The following is a 22386-nucleotide window of genomic DNA, read 5'->3' as shown; positions in this document are numbered from 1 at the left end:
GGAAGATTTGTTTTAGAGCCTAAGTCTATTTGAAATGATCACTAATGAGTATTTGTTTTAAAATGGGAAACTAAGCAAACATTATGGAGAAACACAATTCAGACAAAAACAAAGATACTTTCCTATAGCTTACTCAAACCTCATTAATTATATTCAAGATATCTCCTATTTAGAAAAACACCAGCGTATTATAATTCAGACTACCAAGAGTTTTTAGAAAACAGGAATATGAGGAGTTTCTTTGAGCCTCATTTGCTTAACAGCACTCTGAAGAAGCCAAGACACATTTCATCATTCACACAGTTTATTTCATCCTGGATCTGCAAAATGTTTTGTAGTAGGCAATACCCACCTTAGAGTTTTTACCTTACTCATCTGTCACATTTCAGGAGTCTCGACAGTGCCACCCAGGTTTATTACAAAGACTTCTCCGTTCTTTACCTATATTTTTAATACAGGCACTTCATTTTTAAATTATGCCCTTCACAAGTTTTCATTGTCATTTAACATGAAATCAAATTCTGTATTTTAATGCATTCGACAAGTAATAATAATTACCTTAATGTTTTTTTCCCCTCAAAGCACAGTTGCTCTGTCTTATAAGAATATGGTACATGTACTGTTATTTTTTAAGTCTATGAAATTTAATAGCTCACTGAAAATATGCAGTCCAATTTCTAAAATATGTCCGTAGACATCTCAGAGTATTCCTTATAACATTTTAGAGCAAGAAAAAAAGCTGCAACCAACAATTTATCTCAATTTTCATGCCACGTGCAGACCTTCAGCACATTCACCACTAAAAAACTGTTCACGAGGTGCCTCTGTGTGACGGCAATATTCACACACCATTTACACTGCAATCACACTGCTGTGTGCTAATCCACTTGTACCTTCACAAAAGCTGTTGTTTAAGAAACAGCTGCTATTTGTTGCACATCTCTCCTAGACACTACCGCACATGCAACTGTCAGCATGGAACATGCCCACGCCTCAGCCACTACAGTGTAAAGTCTCATAACTTTGCCAAAGAAAGTGTGTTTAAGATCTTTAAGGATGGCTGTCACTCCACAAGCCAGTTGGAACCAACCAAACTTCTTCCCCACAGCTGGGTACGCTATTCTGTACACAGATGTTGTAACAAGAAAGCACATTCCTACCCACCATATAGCTTTCTATAAACAATACTGTTCACAGTGTTCCTTGAAAGGGTATTTAAACCTGACCATACTTTGGATGCAGGACTCTGCTCCGTCAGGCACACAGAACTGTGAAATGCATGCTTCCTCCCACCGCCATCTTCACATCTCCCTGCCAGAATAATTCAGTGCTACTTCGCTATTACAGACTGTGGTCTACATACTATGGAAAAACAATTACTACTACCACCATGACTGCCTGTTCTAAATAGAGCTTGCTCAGCTCCCAGCTACTCAGTTCATGTACGTTATCCCCAGGCCAGATGGGACTCAGAGGAAGCAACAAGGAAGGCACTGAAACAAAATTATACTTTCTGAATTTGGTGTCATTGTTGGCATGAGAAAAGGGGTGGAGGCTGCCGAAGTGCTGTAGGCAGAGCATCTGCTGGGGGGGGGGGGGGGGGGGGCAAAAAAAAAAAAAACCACACCACCTAGTATTTCCTTACTAATGCCACTTGCCACCAGGCACTGCCTATCCTTGAACTGTTTCTTTTCCAGTTCAGCTCATCTCCTTTGCTGGAATGGTGGCATTCCTCACCTCTACCCATTTCACCTGGGTAGGTTCTTCTGAGCACAACCAGTCATTTCCAATTCTGCTTTGATCATCCCCTACCCCAGTGGAAAGACAAACCAGAGTCCCACGCCATCCTTTTTCCAAAAACCAGAAACTTAACTCACATGTACCGCCAACCAGCCTCCTGGAAAAGATCTCTGAAAGAGTACAAGAAGTAGTTTCTTCTCGCCACTGGCTTTCCTTCATCTTGCTTACTACCTGCAGTAGCATCAGCTGCTACAAACACCTTGGAACAGGAGGCCCAACAGAGGATAATCTTCCCCAAGGGCAAACAGCTCAGGTGCTTAGCTGGGAATTAGAAATCAGGTTTTAATATCACTGAATTGGAAATTCATTTATGAAAACAGCCCTTTTGGGGAGCAGGAGTATCATATAGTTAGATTATTTTTCCTGAATGAAAAGCTAAAGTAGAACCAGGACACAGTTGCTAATACAGGTTGCCTCTGCCCCGGCAGTTTGCCAACAGAGCTAGGTAAAGAAGGAAAAACATATCTCAAGGATCTAGCTAGCTAAGTCAACACAACAGGGCCCAGCCCTCATCTAGCATAATACTGAACTAAGGTGCTAAATTTAGAAAGAAAAACATTTTCAAAATGTCAACTGATAGACTTCTATAGTGGGGAGCTCCATTTGCTCACTTGAGAGTAGAAAAGCATTTGGATGTGTCCAGATTCACAATAAAAGTTCTTCGGCCGAAAAGTTCTGGTCTTGGTTATTAACCGGACAGCAGCATTGCAGTGCACCTCCACGTGAAGGACTTGGCACTCAACGGCTCCAGCAAGCAGAGAACATCAAAGCACCCCTGCCAAGTAAAATGAACTTTCTGAGGAAGATCAAAGCTCAACAGGCTCCACAATCTAGGCCGAGGGTGTTTAAAAGACTACCCCAAACTCCGGCACAAAGATCACTGTCGACAGTCACATTCCTCTGGCTCAGCAGAGCTCTGCAGTAACGGTAAACCTTGGCTGCAAGACACAGAAAGCGACTGGTCAGAAGTCCAAGTCTCCCCAGGAAATCAGGAACAACAACATCTCCATCCTTGATTTCAAGGAAAAGAAACATACTTTCACTCCTGCTTGCACTCATGCACATTTGTAAAGATGAAAAGGAAGAAAGCAACCTCCTACCAAAAGAATAGAGAGCGCAGACTGGAAGCATGTGCAGAAGAAGGAATTGAAGAACATTTTTATCATGCTTCAGCAGCACACTAAATGATGCTCAAACTCTTTTATGTAGATTTTTATACTAATTTCTTGAGTATCTAATGCCCAGTAGCTGCTACAGAACCAACAGAAACACAGAGGATTTAATTCCCCTGGCATTAGAGATAGTCAAGCCACCTCTCCCGCAACAGCAGGCAGGCCGAAACACCAAATTTAACCAGTCGACGGATACTTGCATCAAAATTCTGCAGATTTACAAATGAATTCTCATGTAATAATAAAGATTATGTTCACCTCCTCAGCAGAAAAGCCTAAGCTTCGAATGCTTAGAAAAGCTAGAGTATATGGCCTTTGTTTTCTACACAACTGATTAGCTCATAGTAACAAACCAAAAATCTGCTTTCATATACGTTAATACAAATACAGATGAACAATTTTGAAGTGTGATTTTTTGGTTTTTTGTTTTGGTTGGTTGGGTTTTTGTAACCTATTTGAACATAATGCACATCATTTAAGCTCTGCACGCATTTTGACAGATTGTAAGTTTTTAGGCAGATGCTATCGTGAAAGCCTGCACATTGGTCATCACATCGTATCAAGTGCTTCGCACCTTTTACACAGCAAGCACAGGGGGGGGAAAATCAAATGCCCCAAAAGAACTAGTAAGCTTCCTATGTCTGCCACCGCATACAGAGGTAGTGATTCAAGACTTGGACCTCCCAGATCATTACACTTTTGAGCTCTTCACTTCTATTTGAAACACACAGAAAATAGCTAAGAGGAAGATACAAACTAGACTTACTGCAACTGCTCAAAGAAACTGCAGAAATTACCTTTCCTTCATCTCTCTTCTACTGCTGGGTGGAAAATGTGGAATACAAGTAATAGCTACAACTCCTGCTATCAGACGCAAAGATACCAGTTATACACAATACTGCAGTACCCCAAAAATATTCACGTTTGCTATACAGAGATCTGAGTGTTCTTTTAACTGCAAAGAAAAGATGAGATTGCTCAAAGATCCAGAGGGGAAATCAAATCCTGAACCTTGAATCTTTTTGCTCACAAATTCACACATTTTTCTGTTATCCTGCTTAGGCACACCTGAAAGAAAGATAACTCCATCTAAAAAAACAAACAAACAACAAACCCCCCAAAAACACACAAGCAAAAAAAAAACCACTACAGGCATTTTCTTCTCTGTCTGGATTATCAAAGTTTCAAGGAGATCAACTCTAGCAGACTTATTGGATGCTTTTATATAAAGGAAGAGAAAAAAAATCATCTAGCATCAAAAGGTCTTTAAACAGCCTAAGGATAGTTTCAGTAAACAGAATTAAATTCTCTGTTATTATGGGGTACTGAAGTGCGCAACATTCAGCTTTTACAACCCACATTCATACACCGCATTACCTTGCAATACAGATACGTGATTTCAACACTGCTACTGTTCCAGCACTCTCATCATCTCCAGGAGCATCAAAGGGAGGTGAGGAAAAAAAGTAAGAGTTTTGTAGTCATCTAGTTGCAAAGGCATAAATACTACTGGCTGCATTACCACCGAGCCTAAACTACAAGGTGGCACCTCTCCCATTCCCTGCTGTCTAGAATGGTCACACAATTTCTCTCCACAAGGAGCCAAATGGAGAAGAAAAGGGGCAATGGTACAAGTTGCAGAGACAGGTTTCATCTCGATGTAAGGAACAAATTTTTTACAGGGAGAAGAATCAATCACTGGAACAACTTACCAAAGAACATGCTCGAGTCCCCTTTGCTGGAGGTTTTCAAGATGTGATTGGACAGGGTGCTAGGTAATCTCATCTAGGCTCCCTTTTCCACAAAAGGTTAAACAAGATGGTCTTTTGAGGTCCCTTCCAATCTGGGCTGTTCTGTGAGTCTATGAACTTACGGACTGCAGTTAACTTGCGTTTTATCAATTTAGAGAGCAAAGTCAGCCAGATCTGCTCCCCAGTATTCTGTCTGGATGTATTTCCAGATACAGACTTACACATATTAAACACACACAACTCACCTCAATAGCTTTCTCTGCAAAACTCAGCAGGGCGGGGTGGGGGTGGGGGGGTGGGGGGTGGAGAAGAGATCATTCCAGTCACCAAACTATGTCCTCCAATCCAGTATCAGGAAGGACAAACTACAACTGTGTGCTCCCCATACACCAAATTGTAAAGCAATGCTACATACAAGCAGAGCAGAGTATAACATCAAACAAGACACAGCAAGAGCAACTGCTGCTTGCAATTTCATTTCCTCACCTAAGTAGAAAACAGCTGGTTCTGTCAAGGCAATAGCTGCAGCACAGAACAAAGGTGTGGCAGAGTTTGGAATTCTTACTGGTTAGACAGCCCTGGGGAGATACCCTCAAGGTGTATCTATTTTTAAGGAGCACATGTGTATTCTGGTATTGCTGGTATAGCGAATTAACTTAAGTTTATTACCCTACACCAATACCACAGGGGCTGGTGAAATAAATTTATTAAAATTCAAAGGTCTGGGCTTTGCTGTGACTCAAATTAAAAAAAACAAAAACAAAACAATAAACATCACCTTGTGATGGTCCCCTCAATTTGTTTCTTTGCCTTCTTGCAATTTAGATGGAGCTGAATACCGAAAGTAATACCAGCATTCCCAGAAATGGCTTGGTTTCCCCCAACCGTACAAACACATATATACTGTTGCAGATCTTGTACAGAAAATGTGAACACCTTACCTGTGCACTGTGTCTCTCAAACAACTATGTGGACTAACAGAGTTAAGAAGAGGGGAACAATGAGAAGAGAAAGAGGAAATTCAAAAGCAGGATCTATTTCTAACCAGGTGTTACTAGGCAGCTGTATCTACTTCTCCTCTTTCAGCTTAGATAGCATAATTAGAACCAATCACACAAAATCAATTAACATGAAAGAAAACTTCATAACCAACAAGCACATTAAAATAACATGTAAAGCCCCTGCCATCTATGACCTTTTTCACTAGTGGCAACACAGCTTAAAACAAGCAAAATACACCTAGAGATAAGACAGGCTAAAACCAGGCTGGGTAGACAAGGACAGTATGAAAAGCAGCTGCTGGAAATCAAGACAGCACAATGCTGCCTGTTATTGCTTTCCTGCATTTTTTTAAAATTCACAAGTCATTTCAGCCTCTCTGTCTCTGCCTGGTTTTAGGATGGACAGACATGGATTTTTAGATCAAACATTAACAGAAATTCAGCAGCCTGACATATGGTAAGAGTGAATTTCTATCTTGAAACATTACGTCAAGGGAACAGAACTATTGTACTGTGCTGTTGAAAGTCTGAGAAATGTTTCGACAAATTTCTTTTTTTTTTTTAAAAATCAGGCCCTGATCGCTGTCATTTTCAAACTCTGAATTAAAACCAAAGTATTTCCACCTTCTATACCTTTAGAAAATAATTTAAATTAATTTCTCAAATTTCTAGCCTTTTCAAATATTGCCAGGAATGTCTCACAAAATACACAAATTAATTTATTCTTATATTCAAACATCTTTAAGAGCACTTTCGATCAGAGATCATATTAGAGTATCATGCCCTCAATAAAAATTGTGGTTTGTTTGGGTTTTTTGCATCCTCCCTTTTTTTTCTCCCCTTCAAATATGCACGCAGAATATAGCAGAGCGAAAAAAAACCCAACTTATTTATGCTCAGTATTGTATGTATTCAAACGCGGTCACAAATGCCAAAATTTTCTTTACTTACACTGGCTCGCATCTGGCACAAAAGCGAGAAATAACTATACTTAGTGGCTTTACAACTATAAATCTTCAAAAGTCTTCTGCATGGCTGAGCTCTTCTCATAAAATTAGACACCAACGCATTTTGTCTTTCTCATTAAAAGGATGCTTGCCGGAGAAAGCACAGGACAGAGATGTCTGTGAACAACCTTCTTGGAGTCACTGTAGATTGGACCTAACCGCATTCTCACAGGCACAAAGAAAGGAATACTTAAAAGTAACTCAAAAGACTCTTGCAAGAACATCTCTGAACATTAAAAAACTTTAAAAATCTAAGAATCGAATCTACATGCTTCAATAGTACACAGGGAAAAAACAACCACTAGATTTCAATTATTTTTTTTTTAGTTAGTTTTACTTTCTTTCCTCAAGTATTAACTGGAAATACTGTGTTTATTTCAGAAATAAACACAACCGAACACTTACAAACATTAATTCAATACAAAGCCTCTAACTTAACATGTTCCTACAAAGCATTCTGGAAAAACATTATTAAAATTTTAAAACCTACTATAAAAAACAAACAAAAAAGCACTACTTTGAGATATTATAAACCAATTTCATTTACTGCAAATACTTGACTGAATAGCTTTGGTTTTACTAGGTTTTGCCCTTTTTTTACAGCCCATTTTTAAAAATATGAATGCAGAACACCTTTTTATGTGCTTTCATACTGCAGTAAGCGACTAAGAAGATTAAACAAGCTCACTGACTTTACTAAGACTAAAAAGCACAGTTTTGGACAACTAAAATCACCAATTAACAATGCAAGGCTGAAAGCCCACTGGAGCAGGAGAAGCTGATCTCACTGACCAGCTGCGGATGGCAAGCAAGGTAACATGGTACTAAGCTCGCTGCAGTCAGGATAACCACGCTACTTTGGACCCTATCGGGGGGAGGTGGTGGGGGGGGGGGGAAACAACCGAAACAAAACTCCAAAACCCACACAGTATTCTTTTTACCTCTTGCTTCCCCTATGAATTTATAAGAGGTATGATCTGATAATATCATTTCCCTCTTTTTTCAGGACAAGCTTCCCACTCAGTAGCATTGAAAAGGCACAAGGGTTTCAAGGTCTCCTGATGGGAGATAAGACCAACCATCCTCTTTCAATTCCAAAGCCATACTTGACCCAAATGCAGAAACTCAAACATTAAAAGGAAATTCACACCATGCACCATCAGAAGACTGGCCAAACAGGTCTATAACATAAGTTATCGGTTGTAATGTAAACAGGTCTATAACGTAAGTTCTGTACATTTCTTAAGAGAGTCTTCAGCATCTGTTTATATTAGTTCAACCAGCCTTTATGAGCTGTAAATACAGGCAGGTCTCAATTATAACTTCTAATAAAAACACAAAAACCACTTCAGGTACCACAACAACTATCCCATTCTCCAAGTCATGTCAGCTTCTAAGAACAGAGGCACCTTTTTTTACCATTATTGTGCCTTAGAAACACGAAGTTGCAACACCACATGCACTAGGGACTATGGACAAGGTTCTACTTTCCGATTACCCCAGTCCTGGGGCACAAACATCAGCACTGGCCAAGAAACAGCGTTCACAATGTGCTAGTGGGTATTTTCAGCATGACAAAAATTGCACTTGTTCTAAGCCAGCTTGACACAGTCAAAAACACTTCAGTGAAGCCAGGTCTGGTGGTGTAATACTGCCTCCTGCTATTCACCACACCCTTCTCGCAGAGGCAAGAGAAGAGAATCTGTGCCTGCAAGACAGACAATGTAACAGACCATATACTGGACTAACTTGAAATCAGTTTCACTAGCGGATGCCCATCTCCATGTTCCCCTGTGAATGTCTAGAATAACTTCCAGAGGAATCACAAGGCTGGCAAGGAGGCGAGGGCAAGAAAAAAATTACGTCTTCAGCCACGAAGCTGGATGAGGAGGGTGGAGTACCCTCCTTCAATAGCCTCCGTGTCCCAAGCCACAGCAGGTAGTGTTTACAAGAGTCTTTGCATAGGTTATGCTAAAAAGGCCGAAAGCATTGTCTGCAAAAGATGCTAAAGGCACTACTGGCAAAGGATGCAAAACCTGCGAAATAAACCTTTTCCCACCAAACAAGATGAAACAAATACAACACACCACCATAGGAAATTAAGCCAGGCTACACTAATTGTGTCTGGAATGCTAAGAATGCTCTTCCTCTTTCCAATACAGCTTATTACGGCATTTGTGGGATGTTCTGAACATCTTCAATTCCCCTTACATACAGCGTTTTGGAAGTAAAGAGTTGGGATTAAAAATACTTAGACCCTCAAAGGGAAAGCCTTCCCCACAGGACCAGGCTTGGGTTTGATCAAGCAGATCAAAGGGAATGCTTTTTGTTCCTTTAAAATTATCCTGTACCATATACATACCTAACTTAGTTGATTGTAACCTATGCCTTGCAATTGGCACCATAAAAAATGTGTAACAAAGACAACTTCACAGAACTGCAGCTCAACTGCTGCTTTTCTAGAACTCTGCCAAATAACATTATGGTGAAAAACAATAGCCAGCTCCAGGAAAGGCCATACACAGGTAAAATTCTGAAAAAACCAAACCTACAGAACTTTCTGCAAGCTGAAGAGTTATTTCTGTAAAAGGGGGCATCAAGGCAAAACTGCAAATGCAACCTTTGGCAAAGAATGCATGTGTTGTACTTAGAATCAGAATCCTCTTTCTACTGTCTTCCAAGACAAATGCATGCTAAGGCACAGTGCTCAGCAACTCATGTAACAAGCCTGAACTCTCCTGAAAGCTTCTAATAAAAACACAAGCCCTTAAAAGTCAGGCTTCCACAGCATGTGTTGGAATTGCTTTAATAAACAAAAGCTCATTCAAGTGCAAACCTTAAAGTTAAAATGGAGAGGGGAAAAAAAATTAATTTTCTTTCTGATGTGAGAAGTGGTTTGTTGTTTTTCTTGCGCTATTACTTCTGCTGCAAAAAAAAACCCCAAAAAAAGAAGAAACCTCTTTTGACAATTTACCCTTCATCAATTAACCAAACCCTAAAAAACTACTTAGAAATGTTGAAACAGGAGATCCTTACTTTTTGTGTGTCAGGGATTAGAAAAAAAATAAATGATGGAGGAGTGTGGTCCATTTCTCAATTTCCCTGTGCCAAGATAGGCCTACATCATTACACTGTGGCTATGTTATACTGAAACTTTTTTTTTTTCTTTGCTCAAACCCTGGACTTCCACACCCAGTAGGTAACAGTTTTTTAAAGTACATTCCAAGCTTCCCTCAAACCGTTCCAGTTAAAACATCACCAGATTTTAATTCCACCAAGAATGTGAGCATCTCATTAAAGGACTGCCTAATTATAGGTAACGTGCCCAGACCACAGATTCTGTGGTATCTTTATACGGAATCTTATTCAGAAGTAACACCACCAATTTTTCTCAAAAACTGCTATAACACTAAATATGCAGAAATTTCAGCAAAGAAATATGCTGTGTGTCCTCAACTAATTAACAGAGCTTGGGAAAAATAAAAATGAACTCTCAATACTCACTAGTTGTGAGAAAGACCAACCCAAGAGGAAAGAGATGTCGTCAACTCCTAAGAAAATTGCAAGCTTTAAAGCAAAAAGAAAAAGCTTCTAGATCTACTAGTCACACAAGTAAAACCTTCTCAAGTGTGACTCAAACCCACACTAAAACAATATTGTGTATATAGTTTTCATGAGCTTTTCTAATTCTTCTGCTGTTTCCCATTTCAGCAGGTTGCAGATTTCAGAACGTGTAAGCACAGCAAATCACTCTGCTCCTACTTAAATAAAGCCACAAACACCAGAGGCAAGCATTACATCTGCTGAAGAAAGTGAATGACCTTGAAGGAAAAAGGAATGGTGGCAGCGAAGGGCAAACCTCGGAGTATAAAGGAAAAAAAGATTACCTCCTCATGAAGAGAAAGGATTCTTCTTTTTTTTAAAAAAAGGCCTTATCAGATACCCACTAGCCAGAGCCAAACATGCTCTGGAGCCCAATACAGGGTTAAAGAACATCCAAACAAATTGTGTTCCCTGCAGCTGGAGACCAGAAAGAACAGGAAGAGAGGTAAAGTCACTACCACTTTGCCTGAAGACAGGTAAAGTAAAGCTTTCTTACAATTTCTCCAAATTTCTTATGGCATCCTAACATATATATATTTTTACGTGTATATAGCCATATTCTTTTACAGTTTTCTTTTCCAGTTACTTATCCTTCTGCAGTGCTATCCACACCGTGACAAGACCTTTCCCTAACACAACACTTGTTAAGTGATCTGCATTGTAGCTACTATATTGGATTTGCTGTATTAAAAATTGGAACTGCAGCTAGTTTCTACTTCAGTAGCTTGACTCACAGCCAAAGTTGCATAAACCTTATCATGAACCTACCAACATAATCAGTGAGATTACAGAAGCATAGTCAAATTACACCAGAGAGTACAAAGTATATTCATAGCAAAAGCTTACATGCAACTTTATTAAAGTGGAGCATAATTCAATACATAACATGACATGTTAAAACTAGCAGCAACTAGCTATCTACAGATACGTATCCATTCATACTTCTACTTTTTTTTTTTAAACATCTGTACTGTTCACTCAGGCTTGTTATGACAGGAATGAGACACCAAGTTACAGAAGTTGAAGAAGCACTTTGTCCTCATACTGGGCACATACACCCAAATCCCCTGTAAGTTCCTGCTTCCCTCACACACATACTCCACATCTAACCTGCTACATCTCCGCGAAGCAGAAGCAAGGGACAGCCCAGCTGACAGGGCACCAGCATCTGAGACCAGATAGGGCTCAGACTGTTAAGGAAGACCCACAAGAAAATCTCCCCCCTTAGCAAGTAAACACAGAGGCTTAACAAACCTAGCAGGCGTAAGCAGTGATGCTGAACACAAAATACAAAAGCAACTCAGAAATAGAGGTGATGCCCAAGAACTAACTAAAATCCACAAGCTCAGAATTAGATAAAGAAAGGACTAGGAAAGAGACCAACTATGTGGGAAGAAAAAAACAGTAACTTGACAAACTGGCAGGAAGAAGCAATCTTCAGAGGGCAGAGCTTTGGAGGAGAGGACGGAAGAGAGAAAATACCACAGAAAGGCGAGACAGCAGCAGGAGAAAGGTGAATAACACAGAAACAGCGAGAGGAGAATGTAGCTTTACAAAAACAAACGTTGAATGAATTTCTAAGATACATTGCACTGGTTTATATGCTAACTGAACAACGAGAAGGTATTTTAAATAATAAGGAAGGAGAAACCACAAGGACAGAAAAGAGAAAGAAAGAGAAGGAAGTATCTGTACATGTATCTGCATCCGTATCAGGAGCACACAAAGATTATGAGCCTGTGACTCTGAGAATTCCTTTTACACTTTTTATTTAGTTGAAGCAATGAAATACTGAATTCAGGACTCAACAAATGAAAGGCCTGTATTGCTATTTCACCTCTACCAGAAATCATGCAATCTTCACATCTATTTTCAATACACTGTACAGGCAACTGACTTAAAACGATTGAAACAACACAGGATCAATATATCCAGACAGGAAAAATCAGCTAAGGCTGAAATGACCTGGCCTTTCCAGCTCTGTAGTTCAGAATGCAGCAGCTGTGCCTTCTACAGGAGCATCAGGCTGCAGGTACACAGTGACTTTAAGCCTGCGTGAACCTGGCCTGCTACTGCACAGCCTTGCTTTCCCTCTCCTTCCTCAGGTACTCACTCCTCCTACCTCTCACGCTAGCAGCGGCCACTTGTGCAGCCACACAACAAGCTGGATCAGGGAATGGATTTTATCCAAAAATTACACCTTTTTGGGAGACAAGTCAGGTAAGGTTTGATTTCAGGTGGGTGAGTTCCCTAATCCCCATGGCTCCCCCATCACGGTGCTCCTACAGGGAGACAGCAGAAATAGTTGGCAAAAGGAGCTGGCCCTTCAGTAGCAGTCCAGACTTTAGAACAGATTAAAACAGCCACGTAACCACAACCTCATTCTCTCTGGCAAAACATGAAAGCGAAGAAGTGTTAAAAAAGACATTTTTGAATACATTAACAAAAACTGCAAAGGCATAGAAAGTTCTTTTGAAAAGCAGGCCTTGAGATAGTGTTCAAGGTAAAGCAACTATCCCCTAACACATTTATAAAGTCTATAGCATACAGACACATTACAAAAATACCAAGTTGAAGTAAAATGTGGATTATACAATTTTGCAGACACATGCACACACACAAGAGGAAACTATGCCTACGTCTCAGCAAACTAAGGACAATTTCAGGCTACTACATGTGACTTATTTACTACCACCGATCAAATAAGGCAATCTTTAAACCAAAATAAAATTTATGAAAATTCCCAACACCTCTGATAAATTTAGCCATTTATAACTCAGTTGGTCCCCAGAAAAAAAACTAACTTGCTGCCTAAAACCATCCAGGTGCAGGTAGAGTGAAGAAGTACTTCTAGCCATAGAGAAACTTTGAAGGATTTCTGGTTCACAGCAACAAAACCTACATTTACTTTTCAGGGGGAAAAACCTCGTTCTCCATCACAGTTGCAGAAAGACAATCTTTTTATAGTAATGCCAGCACAAATCTACCACATGAAAGGATATGGTAGCTTTAGTGAGCTAGAGAAGATAAACATATGTCATGCCTAAAACTGAGCCAATGATCCTAAAAGCATCCTGAATCACTTGTTCCACAAATTCCCCAGTCACTAAGTATGAAGAAATGTAACATGAAGAGCCAAATAGAGATTATAAACACAGAAATGTATTTTTAAACCTATTTGCTAACACATTTCAAAACACTTAGTATAGTCTTGTCAAGTCATGAAATGATACTTCCGCTTTACTGCTCCTAAACCTCCACAGGGAAGAAAAACACAACACAATTTTTAAGACTGCAATGGACACTTTTTAAATTTTTTTTAATGTACTAGAATTTAACATTGTGCCAATAGTTGCCCAACCACCAGTAAATCTTTCCACTCAACTACCAGCACACAGTTTTGTCAAGTCCCAGGTACATTTTCCACAAGCAAAATATGTTTAACAGTTGGACTTGATGACCTTCAAGGTCTTTTCCAACCTAAATAATTCTATGATTCTGTGTTGCCTTTTCTTCCCAGCCTCCAGGATCTGAATCTACATCCTTGCATACAAAACACTGTATTACCACTCAGAAAGACGACATATTTTAAATTCAAATAAACACAGTGGTTTTGTTTAGGTACAGCCCTCAAGGAGATCTGTAGAGGGGCTAAAGAAAAGGCAGTTACACCTATATGCCTAAGCCCTGACCAAAAAGAATCCCGTTCAGAATAAACAGTAGTTCAGTCTTCATTCTCTCCAAATGACATCGTTTAAGTCTTCAAACTAAAAACATCTAAAGCCACGCTCAGTTTTGCATAAAGATATCAAAAGCTATTGGAATGGCAAGTATGCTTATGATCTGGTAGGCTGCCAAAAATCATCTGCTAGTATACTAGACAATGGATGTATTCTGCTAGAACTTGTAAGAGATCTTTCTGATCTTTCCCTTGTATTGCTTCTTTTCAGTTGTATACAAAACTGAACTGAAATGATATAAAAAATGTAATTAAGGGTTTTAAATCCTATACAAATACTATCGTTTATAAGTATTGCCTATGTGATTTGAATGCTTGCATTTATATGCTAACAAATGCAGTAATTATTTGCAATAATTTAACATTTTAAAATATGAATTCTTAATCACTAGCTTGCAAGCCACGTATTCAGTTTCTTGTTGCCACTGCAGCAGTTAAGTCTGTAGAATTCAGAGCACCACAATACAAGAGTACAAACTTGTGCTCTTGCAGTGCCTGAAAGCTCCAACGGCACTACAAAAGGACCCAAACTCTCTCAAGTCTTGATAAACAACCAGCATTCGGTTAAAATTTAGCACTTTTTAGTAACAGCAGGGTGCTTTCTATAAAAATAATTCTTCATTCCGGAGACAAAAAGATCCTGCACATGGTTCCAGTGAGCACTGCTATCTGGAACACTCCGGAATCATGGTGGCTGCGTATCCTGAATACGGTCATAAAAACACAAGTAATGGGATGATGAGGTTGACACCCAGCTTCTCACACGAGTGTTCCACACTGACTGGCACAGTATCAAGACTACCAGGTCTCCAAAGTCCAGTTCCCTCTTCACAGCTAGGTGGAATTAAAAGGCTTCTGCGCCACAAAGCAAGATCAGGGACGGGGCTGGGGGGTGTCAGCAAATGCTTACAAGCAAGAATTCTCTGGTTCTCTCTTATTCTGTTCTCCGATATTTGAACAAATTATTGACATGATCAAGCTGTCATATCCTATCACATCATTCCATGTTTAAAGAACGTTTAATCTGTAAATCCACACAGTGATTCTGCAAACGCAGACTGCTTGCAACAACAACGCTCAACACGGACTACAACCATGTTTCTGAATTAAATACATTAACCTGGTTTCTTAATGCGTAACATTAAAATTTAAAAATTAAATTGATGGTAGAAATTAAATCACATTAGAGAAAAATATTTTAAGTTGGCATTTTCAGCTGTTTTCCTGGTTTTGTATCCACAGGCTAATAATGCTTATGACATCTTTCAGCAGAATACAGACTGAAGTGATTATAAGCTCCTGAAAAATAGGAAATGCTAACAAGACTTGGACGAGAGCAGCAGTACCTGGCCTAGACGTTCAAAACCTAAGTTTCTGTCTATGGGGAACAAATTTCTTGGATCAGTCTATTACTTATTACTCAGCATTTGCTAGTTAAACACTGCACAGCCACTGATTTTAATCTAAGGAAATGAAGGCTCTGATCTTTCCCATACAAAAAAGTGTTTCAACACCCACAGAAGACAAACAGTACGTCACCTGTCAGAGTTAAGACATTTGCATTTTATATACAAATATAAAGCAAGAAATCTCATTTAAATAATTAATGGGTAGACTATGCACTGCCAAAAAGAGCAGGACAGCAGTGGACTTACTGCTGAATATTTTACAGAAGAACCATTCTAGAAATTGATCCTCTGCAAATGGAATGATTAATCCTCCATATAACACCAGGTACCCAGTACCACAATATTTCATTAAAAGCAAACTTAACTTCAAGACAAGCAATCACATGAGGTTAAATTAATAATAAACCCCTCACAACTGATGCCATGTAGATTTTCCCTAATGATCTTAACCTGTACAGAGTTTTAAACCATAAATGGCAAGTATCTTCTTATAAGTTTCTGGTAAAAAATACAATCTATTTAAAAGTGCTGTTCAAAGCGATCTCTAGTGAGATACAAATCATCAGTGGTTTTAAAATATTTTAATAATTTTAGCAGCCTCTTACAACTGGTAAATCAAAGTCTTAGTTTATCATATGGAGAAATACTGCTGAAAAGACCAGTGCTTTTTGTATGTTGTTTGTGAATTCTTTTTTTCTTTTTTTAACATTTCCCCCATTGAAGAAAAGAAAAAATGGTTTGCATTGTGTTAGCTCCAGTTATAATTTCCAGCTGTGTCAAAACTTTTAACAGCCTAAAAGCAGGAAATCCAAGGAGGAAATTCCATCGTCAGTTCCTGAAGTTTTGTAACTCAAACATTCTTCAAAAAAAGTGCACCTTAAAGGAATTTTGGTAGCATTTTCTGTAACCTTACCTGATATCTTCAAGTAGCTCACATTCTGCCTGATGCTTGGCCTGAAGTTTTGTCATCTGCTCAACCTGAACGTTTTTTAGCTCTTGTGTAACTTTCACCTACAAAAAACCACAGACAATACATTTTCTGTAGAGTTTAAGTCAAATTTCAACAAGAAAAAAAAAAACACAATTCATGTCCTTCATTTATTTTGAAATTGCACATTTCTGGAAAAATCAAACACCAGGTTAAGAGTGCAGTTTAACCCTACGCTACATTCATAACACTTATTTCAATAAGTGCTGTCACCCCAGCAGGCTTACACTGCACATGGCAAGAATCTCATGCTTATGCTCAATAATTAAGTAAAATTTTACTCCAAAACCTGGGAGGGTAGTTTGTGTGCAACAAATGGGTGTTGCCTACCAAGAAAAGAAGCAGCAGGCCACTAGTGAAAAAAAAAATAAAAAAAATTAAAGCGTATACATTTAGCACTTCAGTGCAAGTCACACAATTTTGAAATTTATTAGACCATCCTACAGTTGCTATCATTTAAAGACAATTTAAAAATCAAGTTGTTTTTTGATTATGCATCAGATTAAAAGAGCCCTCTATAAAAGGCTTCAGAAGGTTGGCCTTATGCTTTTAGTATTGGTGTAATTTTCCTTTGTGATCATGAAGCTGAAATTTCAACACTTTGGTAACCTACTTGATAACTGGCAGATAGCACCACTGACACAGGTAGCAGGAATGATTTGATTTTGGAAGGGAACCTTGGGGTTGTTTTGTTCTTATAAAACAAGAGGTCTTGGCATTTAAGCCCTCTAGTGATCACAGGGAATCCATGTATCGGCCTAAAAAATGATCACCAGCATATCTGAAGACATTATGCATTCATGAGGACAGAAACGCTAGTTTCTGTAAGGGGGGAAGCAGATGAAAAATTCCGAGAGAAAGACAACACAGATCTCTCTCTTTGCTAGCCAGGCAAAAAAAAAAACCAAAAAAAAAAAACCAAAAAAACCCTACATCTCATCAGCTAGCAAAAGCCTCCTCAATTTTACCACTGAAAACAAACCCCCAGCAACAAACACCCTTTTAATGACAACATTATGTAAAGACAAGTTTTTCACACAGGAAAAAGAAAAAAACCACCATGTATGCCCCTGACTTTAAGCAGAAAAAGCTTCTATTTTTAACATGAACTTTCAGCATTTTCGTTTTTATCCATATATAAAAAAAAACCCTACTCAAAATAAACAAACCCACACAAGATGACCCATGTAATGGAAATAATCCTAAATGAAATAATATAGGCAAAGAATGACATACATGTAATATAAATAAGCCACCAAACGTAAACTAAAATAGAAATAAGAACTGTTTAACAAAAGCAGAGTCCACCCGCAATACAAGAGGTCGAGAAGCAGGAATGAGCCAAGGAGAGATCTTCATTGCAGCTGCCTGCCAGGGCTACTGGGGAGCCCAGGGGATGACAAGGGATTTCTGTTATGCTCCCTCACAAGTCTTCCTCCCCTCCCAATCTCTCCTAACCACTATTATACAGTTCTCCACCTGGCAAACCCCTGCAAACTCCCTCTCCTCACTGACAAATCTCACCATCACATATGAAATCTCAAACATCTACAGCGAGCTATGATAATCATGCTGTAAATGATTACAGCCCAAACCACCCTAATCAGGCAGCATCGCAAAGAATATGTAACACGCACAAATCTCAAAACCACAAAACTCCCTTCCACGGTGCCTGTGAAGGAGCAGCCTCTCCATCCCGAGACTCGCTTCACCATCTCTAGCTCCCCCGTTCCCCACACACACCGACCATTGCATACGACCCTCAAAATCACTAACCAATAAATCTCCAGGTATCAGTACTTACACGTAGCTTAAGACCCCACCACAGCTCAGGTCTCCCAGATAACAACCTGCCCACACAAGCAAGCCACACTAGAAAGAGCCTTTTTCCCAAATCTACATTCCTTCTTACGTCTCTTCCCCCACCAGCTCCCCCTGAATGCAAAGCACCCCATATTCCCATGGACTGCATGGATACAAAAAAGCCTCCCCGCTGCATGATGTTCCCATCACACGTATGTTACATTTTTGGCTGCCCCTGTTCACCCGCGCTGTTACGTGCCGGGATAGCCTGCATCCTTGCATCAACTCCAGCCGTGACCTTCTGTTCCAAGACAACCAACCCGTCGCTGTTGCCATCAACCCACCGTAGTTACCCGAACCCAGCCGAGCCCCCAAAACACAGCCGGCAGCACCCCACAGCCGGTACAGGCTGTCCAACACCTCCGCGCAGCCAAGCCCCCCGCAGCCACAGACCCGCCGCCAGCCCTACCAGCCACCGCTCTCCTCCCTGCGGAGAGCCCCCGCCGGGCACGGGGGGCACCCACAGCCAGCCCAGCACCCCCGACCACGCGCTGCACCCCGCCCCCCCCCCCATGCCGCCAGAGCCCACCTCCCACACCTGACCCACACCACCCCCGCAACCCCCCCCCCCCCCAGTTTCCAACCGCCCCTCAGACCTCCTCCCCTCACCCACCTCGCTGGGCCCCCCTCCCCATGACCCCACCGCCCCCAATTCACCCCCGCACCCCCCCTCCCTCCTCACGCTTGCTCTCCCCTCTCCTAACACACCTCCAGACTCCCCCCCCTCACAGCCCACCCGCAGCCCCAACCTGCCGCCACCGCTCCCCCCCCGCATCCAGCTTCCCCATCCCCCCAGTGATCCCCCCCCTCAGCAGCTCCCCTCAGCCGCCCCCCCCCCCCGCCTCCCCCGGCGGGCCCTCACCTTCCTCGGCGGGGGCTGCATGATGCTGCGCTGGGTCTCCACATCAATTCCCTCCCCCCGGCAGCAGGATGCGGCCCCCGCTGCAGGAGGAGGAGGAGGAGGAGGAGGAGGAGGAGGAGCGGGCAGCGACCGTTTCCCACCCGGTTCGGGGCGAGTCCCGGTCGGCGGGAGGAGCGGGGCGGGAGGAGCGGGGCAGGAGGGGGGGGAGGAGACCGCCTCTTCCTCACGGGCAGCGGCGGGCGGGCGCCGAGCAGCGACCCGAGTCCCGGCCCTGAGGAGTGGGGAGGGGAGGGAGGCGGGGGGGGGGGGGGAGGCGGGGACGGGGCTGAGGGGGAAGCGACTTCAGGGAGAATTAAAAAAAAAATTTAAAAAAAAAGGGAAAAGGAGGAAGAAAAAATAAATAAGAGGCGGCGGCGGAGCGCGGCTCGGGAGCGCCCCGCTGAGGGGACGCTTGTCCCGCCAACGGCCCGCCCCGCCGGCGGAGGCCTCCGAGCCGCCTAGAGCGGCCACCATAGAGTGGCGGGCGAGGAGAGAGAGGCGGGGCGGGCACGCCCCCATGCCCCCCGCCCGGAGCGCCCGTGCCCGCTGCAGCCGCTTGGGGGCGCCCTGGGCAGAGCGGGAGGCGGCGGGGCGGGGCGGAGCGCGGGGGCGCGGGGGGCTCTGGGGAGGTGAAGGGGGTGCACGGGGGGGTGCACGGGGGGGCACAGGGAGGGTGCAGCGGTGCATGGGGTGTGCAAGGGGGTGCACGGGGAGGGGGCAGGGGGGTGCGCGGGAGGGGCACAGGGGAGGTGGGGGGGGTGCACGGGAGGTGCAGGGGGTGCACAGGGAGGGTCCAGTGAGGTGCACGGGGGGCGCACAGGGAGAGTGCAGGGGGGGTGCACAGAAGTGCACGGGGGTTGCACGGGGGGGTGCACAGGGAGGGTGCACAGGGGCGGTGCAGGGTGGTGCACAGGGGTTGGTGCAGGGAGGGTGCAGGGGGGGCACAGGGAGGGGCAGAGGGTGCACAGGGGCTGCACAGGAAGGGTATAGGGGTATGCACAGGGGGGAAGGGGGCGCATGGGGGGTGTTGCAGGGGGTGCAGAGGTGTGCACGGGGGGCAGGGGGTGCAGTGCAGGGGTGCACAGGGAGGGTGCAGGTGGTGCACAGGGGTTTGCACAGGGGCGTGCACGGGGAGCACAGGAGGAGGTTGCAGGCGTGTGCACTGGAGGATACCAGGGTGCACAGGGGTACAGGGGTGAGTGCATGAGGGAGTGGGCAGGGTTTGCACAAGAGGGTGCAGGTGTTTGCAGACGGGGTGCACAAGTGGGGTGCAGGGGTGTGCACAGGGATTGCAGGGACGTGCAAAGGAGGTGCACAGGGAGATGCAGAGATGGGTGCAGGGGTTTGCACTGAGGGTGCACAGGGGGGTTCAGGGCCTGTACGGGGAGGGTGTAGAGGGTGCATAGCAGGGTGCAGGGATGCACATGGCAGTGTGCACAAAGGAGGTGCAGTGGGTGCAGGGATTTGCACGGGGTGCACAAGGGGTGTGCAAGAGTGTGTGTGCACAGGGAGGGGGCAGGAGGTGTATGGAGAGGTGCAGGGGTCTGCACGGGGGGGTATGCAGGGGGTGTACAGGGAGGTGCACAGCTGGTGTCAGGGGTGCACAGGGGTTTGCCCAAGAGGGTGCAGTGGGGTGCACAGGGGTTGCAGGGGGGTGCACAGGAAAGCACGGGGGTGCAGGGGTGGGCCCAGACCAGGGAGTGGGAATGTGCACGAGGGGTACCGGGAGATGGCGGGGGGAGGTGGGGGGATGTGGGGGGGTAGCATCCAGATACTACCGTCAGGGGGGTGCCGGTTGTGCACATGGGGGTGCAAGGATGTGCACAGGAGGGTGCAGGGTGTGCGTGGGGAGGCAAAGGGAGGTCTCACGGTGTGTAGGTTGTGCACTGGGAGAGTGCAGGGGGGGGCTGGACAAGGGTTACAGGGATGTGCATCGGGGGTGCCCAGAGGTGCATGGGGGTATGTAGTGGTGTGTATATGGGGGTGCAGGGGGTACACAGTGCCCACAGCCACCACTGGTGCACTGTCTGTTGGGCCAGCCTCCAAGGCACAAGTCCACCGCAGGATCCAGCCACACAGACTGGGGTGCAGGACACTGCCGGTGCCACCTAGGAGGTGCTCCCCAGCACCGTGCAGACAGGGTGCTCAGTGTCTGCACCGGAGGAAAAGCAGCCATCACCTTCCTTCCAGCACTTCTCAGGCTGCCCAAGGGAAGTTCAAGTATATAAGGGGCTGGGGCCCTCAGCCCCCCGAGACAAAGGCTGGAGCAATCCCTTGAGGCTGGCACATCCCAAGGCCACCACACCAGGAGCAGAGCACCCAAACACGCAACGGCCGATGAGCCTTTTGCAGGAGGTTGCTTTTAATCAAAGGAAAATAAGATGAAGCTGAACCCTTGAACACTGCAGGCATTGGTGAGATGCAGGAGAGCCCAGGAGGCAGAAACGGTGATCGCAGCCATGCCATGTCATGTTTGGCTGGGTGTGAATTAAAAACCCCTGATCAGATGTGCTGTTTTTTCTCCCCCCTCCCAGTACTCAGGTTGCTTGGCTTAGCTTACTAGATCTGCTGCAATGAAATCTTTGAAATATTTAAGTGCATTTGGATGTTCCCTTTAAGCAAATCACCAGGGCAGTTTGCAGAGCGTAAGGCAATTCTCATAATTGCATTTTCCCAAGTGCTCCAGCGTTGCTGCTGCTCCATCTCCAGCTCCTTTATTATTGATGAGCTGCTTTACTCCAGCTCCCAGAAAATGACCCCTCACCTTTAAAGATGCTTTAACCATCTTTAACACTTAAAAAAACTAAAGCGCAACTTGAAATCTCCTTTCTCCTCCAGCTATTAGTTTATTTAGTGCTGCTAATTAGTCTTAACTCATTCTCCCTGGGAAACATTCTGTAAATGATTAGTGAGATGTGGTGCATCAATGGATCCTGTGAAAATGCATTACATATCTCTACTTGAGCTGCATGACCTGCAAACCCCTGAAGGTGTTCTTGCAAGACCGTGCCCTGCACCCAGTAGCAAGTTTAGTGCATCCAAAGCATTTCCCACCACCCACGCGTAGCTGGGAAAGTGCTTTGGGAAGACAGAAGCACTGAGCACAATCATTATTTCATGTATCCATTGCAGATCCCACATGCAGCATGGTG

At 43.5% G+C, this 22386-nt stretch overlaps 1 protein-coding gene across 4 annotated transcripts in view; it reads right to left on the bottom strand.

Moving 5' to 3' along the window:
• Positions 1-19371, bottom strand: part of FCHSD2 (FCH and double SH3 domains 2) — a 163974-nt gene extending 144603 nt beyond the window's left edge. The window contains exons 1-2 of one of the 4 annotated variants that reach the window (XM_040583599.1): positions 19196-19371; positions 16396-16493 (exon numbers count right to left, since the gene is read on the bottom strand). In XM_040583599.1, the coding sequence (XP_040439533.1) occupies positions 16396-16493; positions 19196-19216 (119 nt within the window). In that variant the 5' untranslated portion in view covers positions 19217-19371. Of the gene's footprint in view, positions 1-16395; positions 16494-17706; positions 18068-18274; positions 18636-19195 lie in introns of those variants that run through there. The other 3 variants (XM_040583601.1, XM_040583598.1, XM_040583600.1) reach the window with 3 other exon arrangements.
• Between the last annotated feature and the right edge of the window lie 3015 nt (positions 19372-22386).

The sequence above is a fragment of the Falco naumanni genome, chromosome 2 (genome assembly GCF_017639655.2).
Source record: "Falco naumanni isolate bFalNau1 chromosome 2, bFalNau1.pat, whole genome shotgun sequence".
Taxonomy (NCBI): Eukaryota; Metazoa; Chordata; class Aves; order Falconiformes; family Falconidae; genus Falco; species Falco naumanni.
This window is presented reverse-complemented; position numbering and strand designations above follow the sequence as displayed.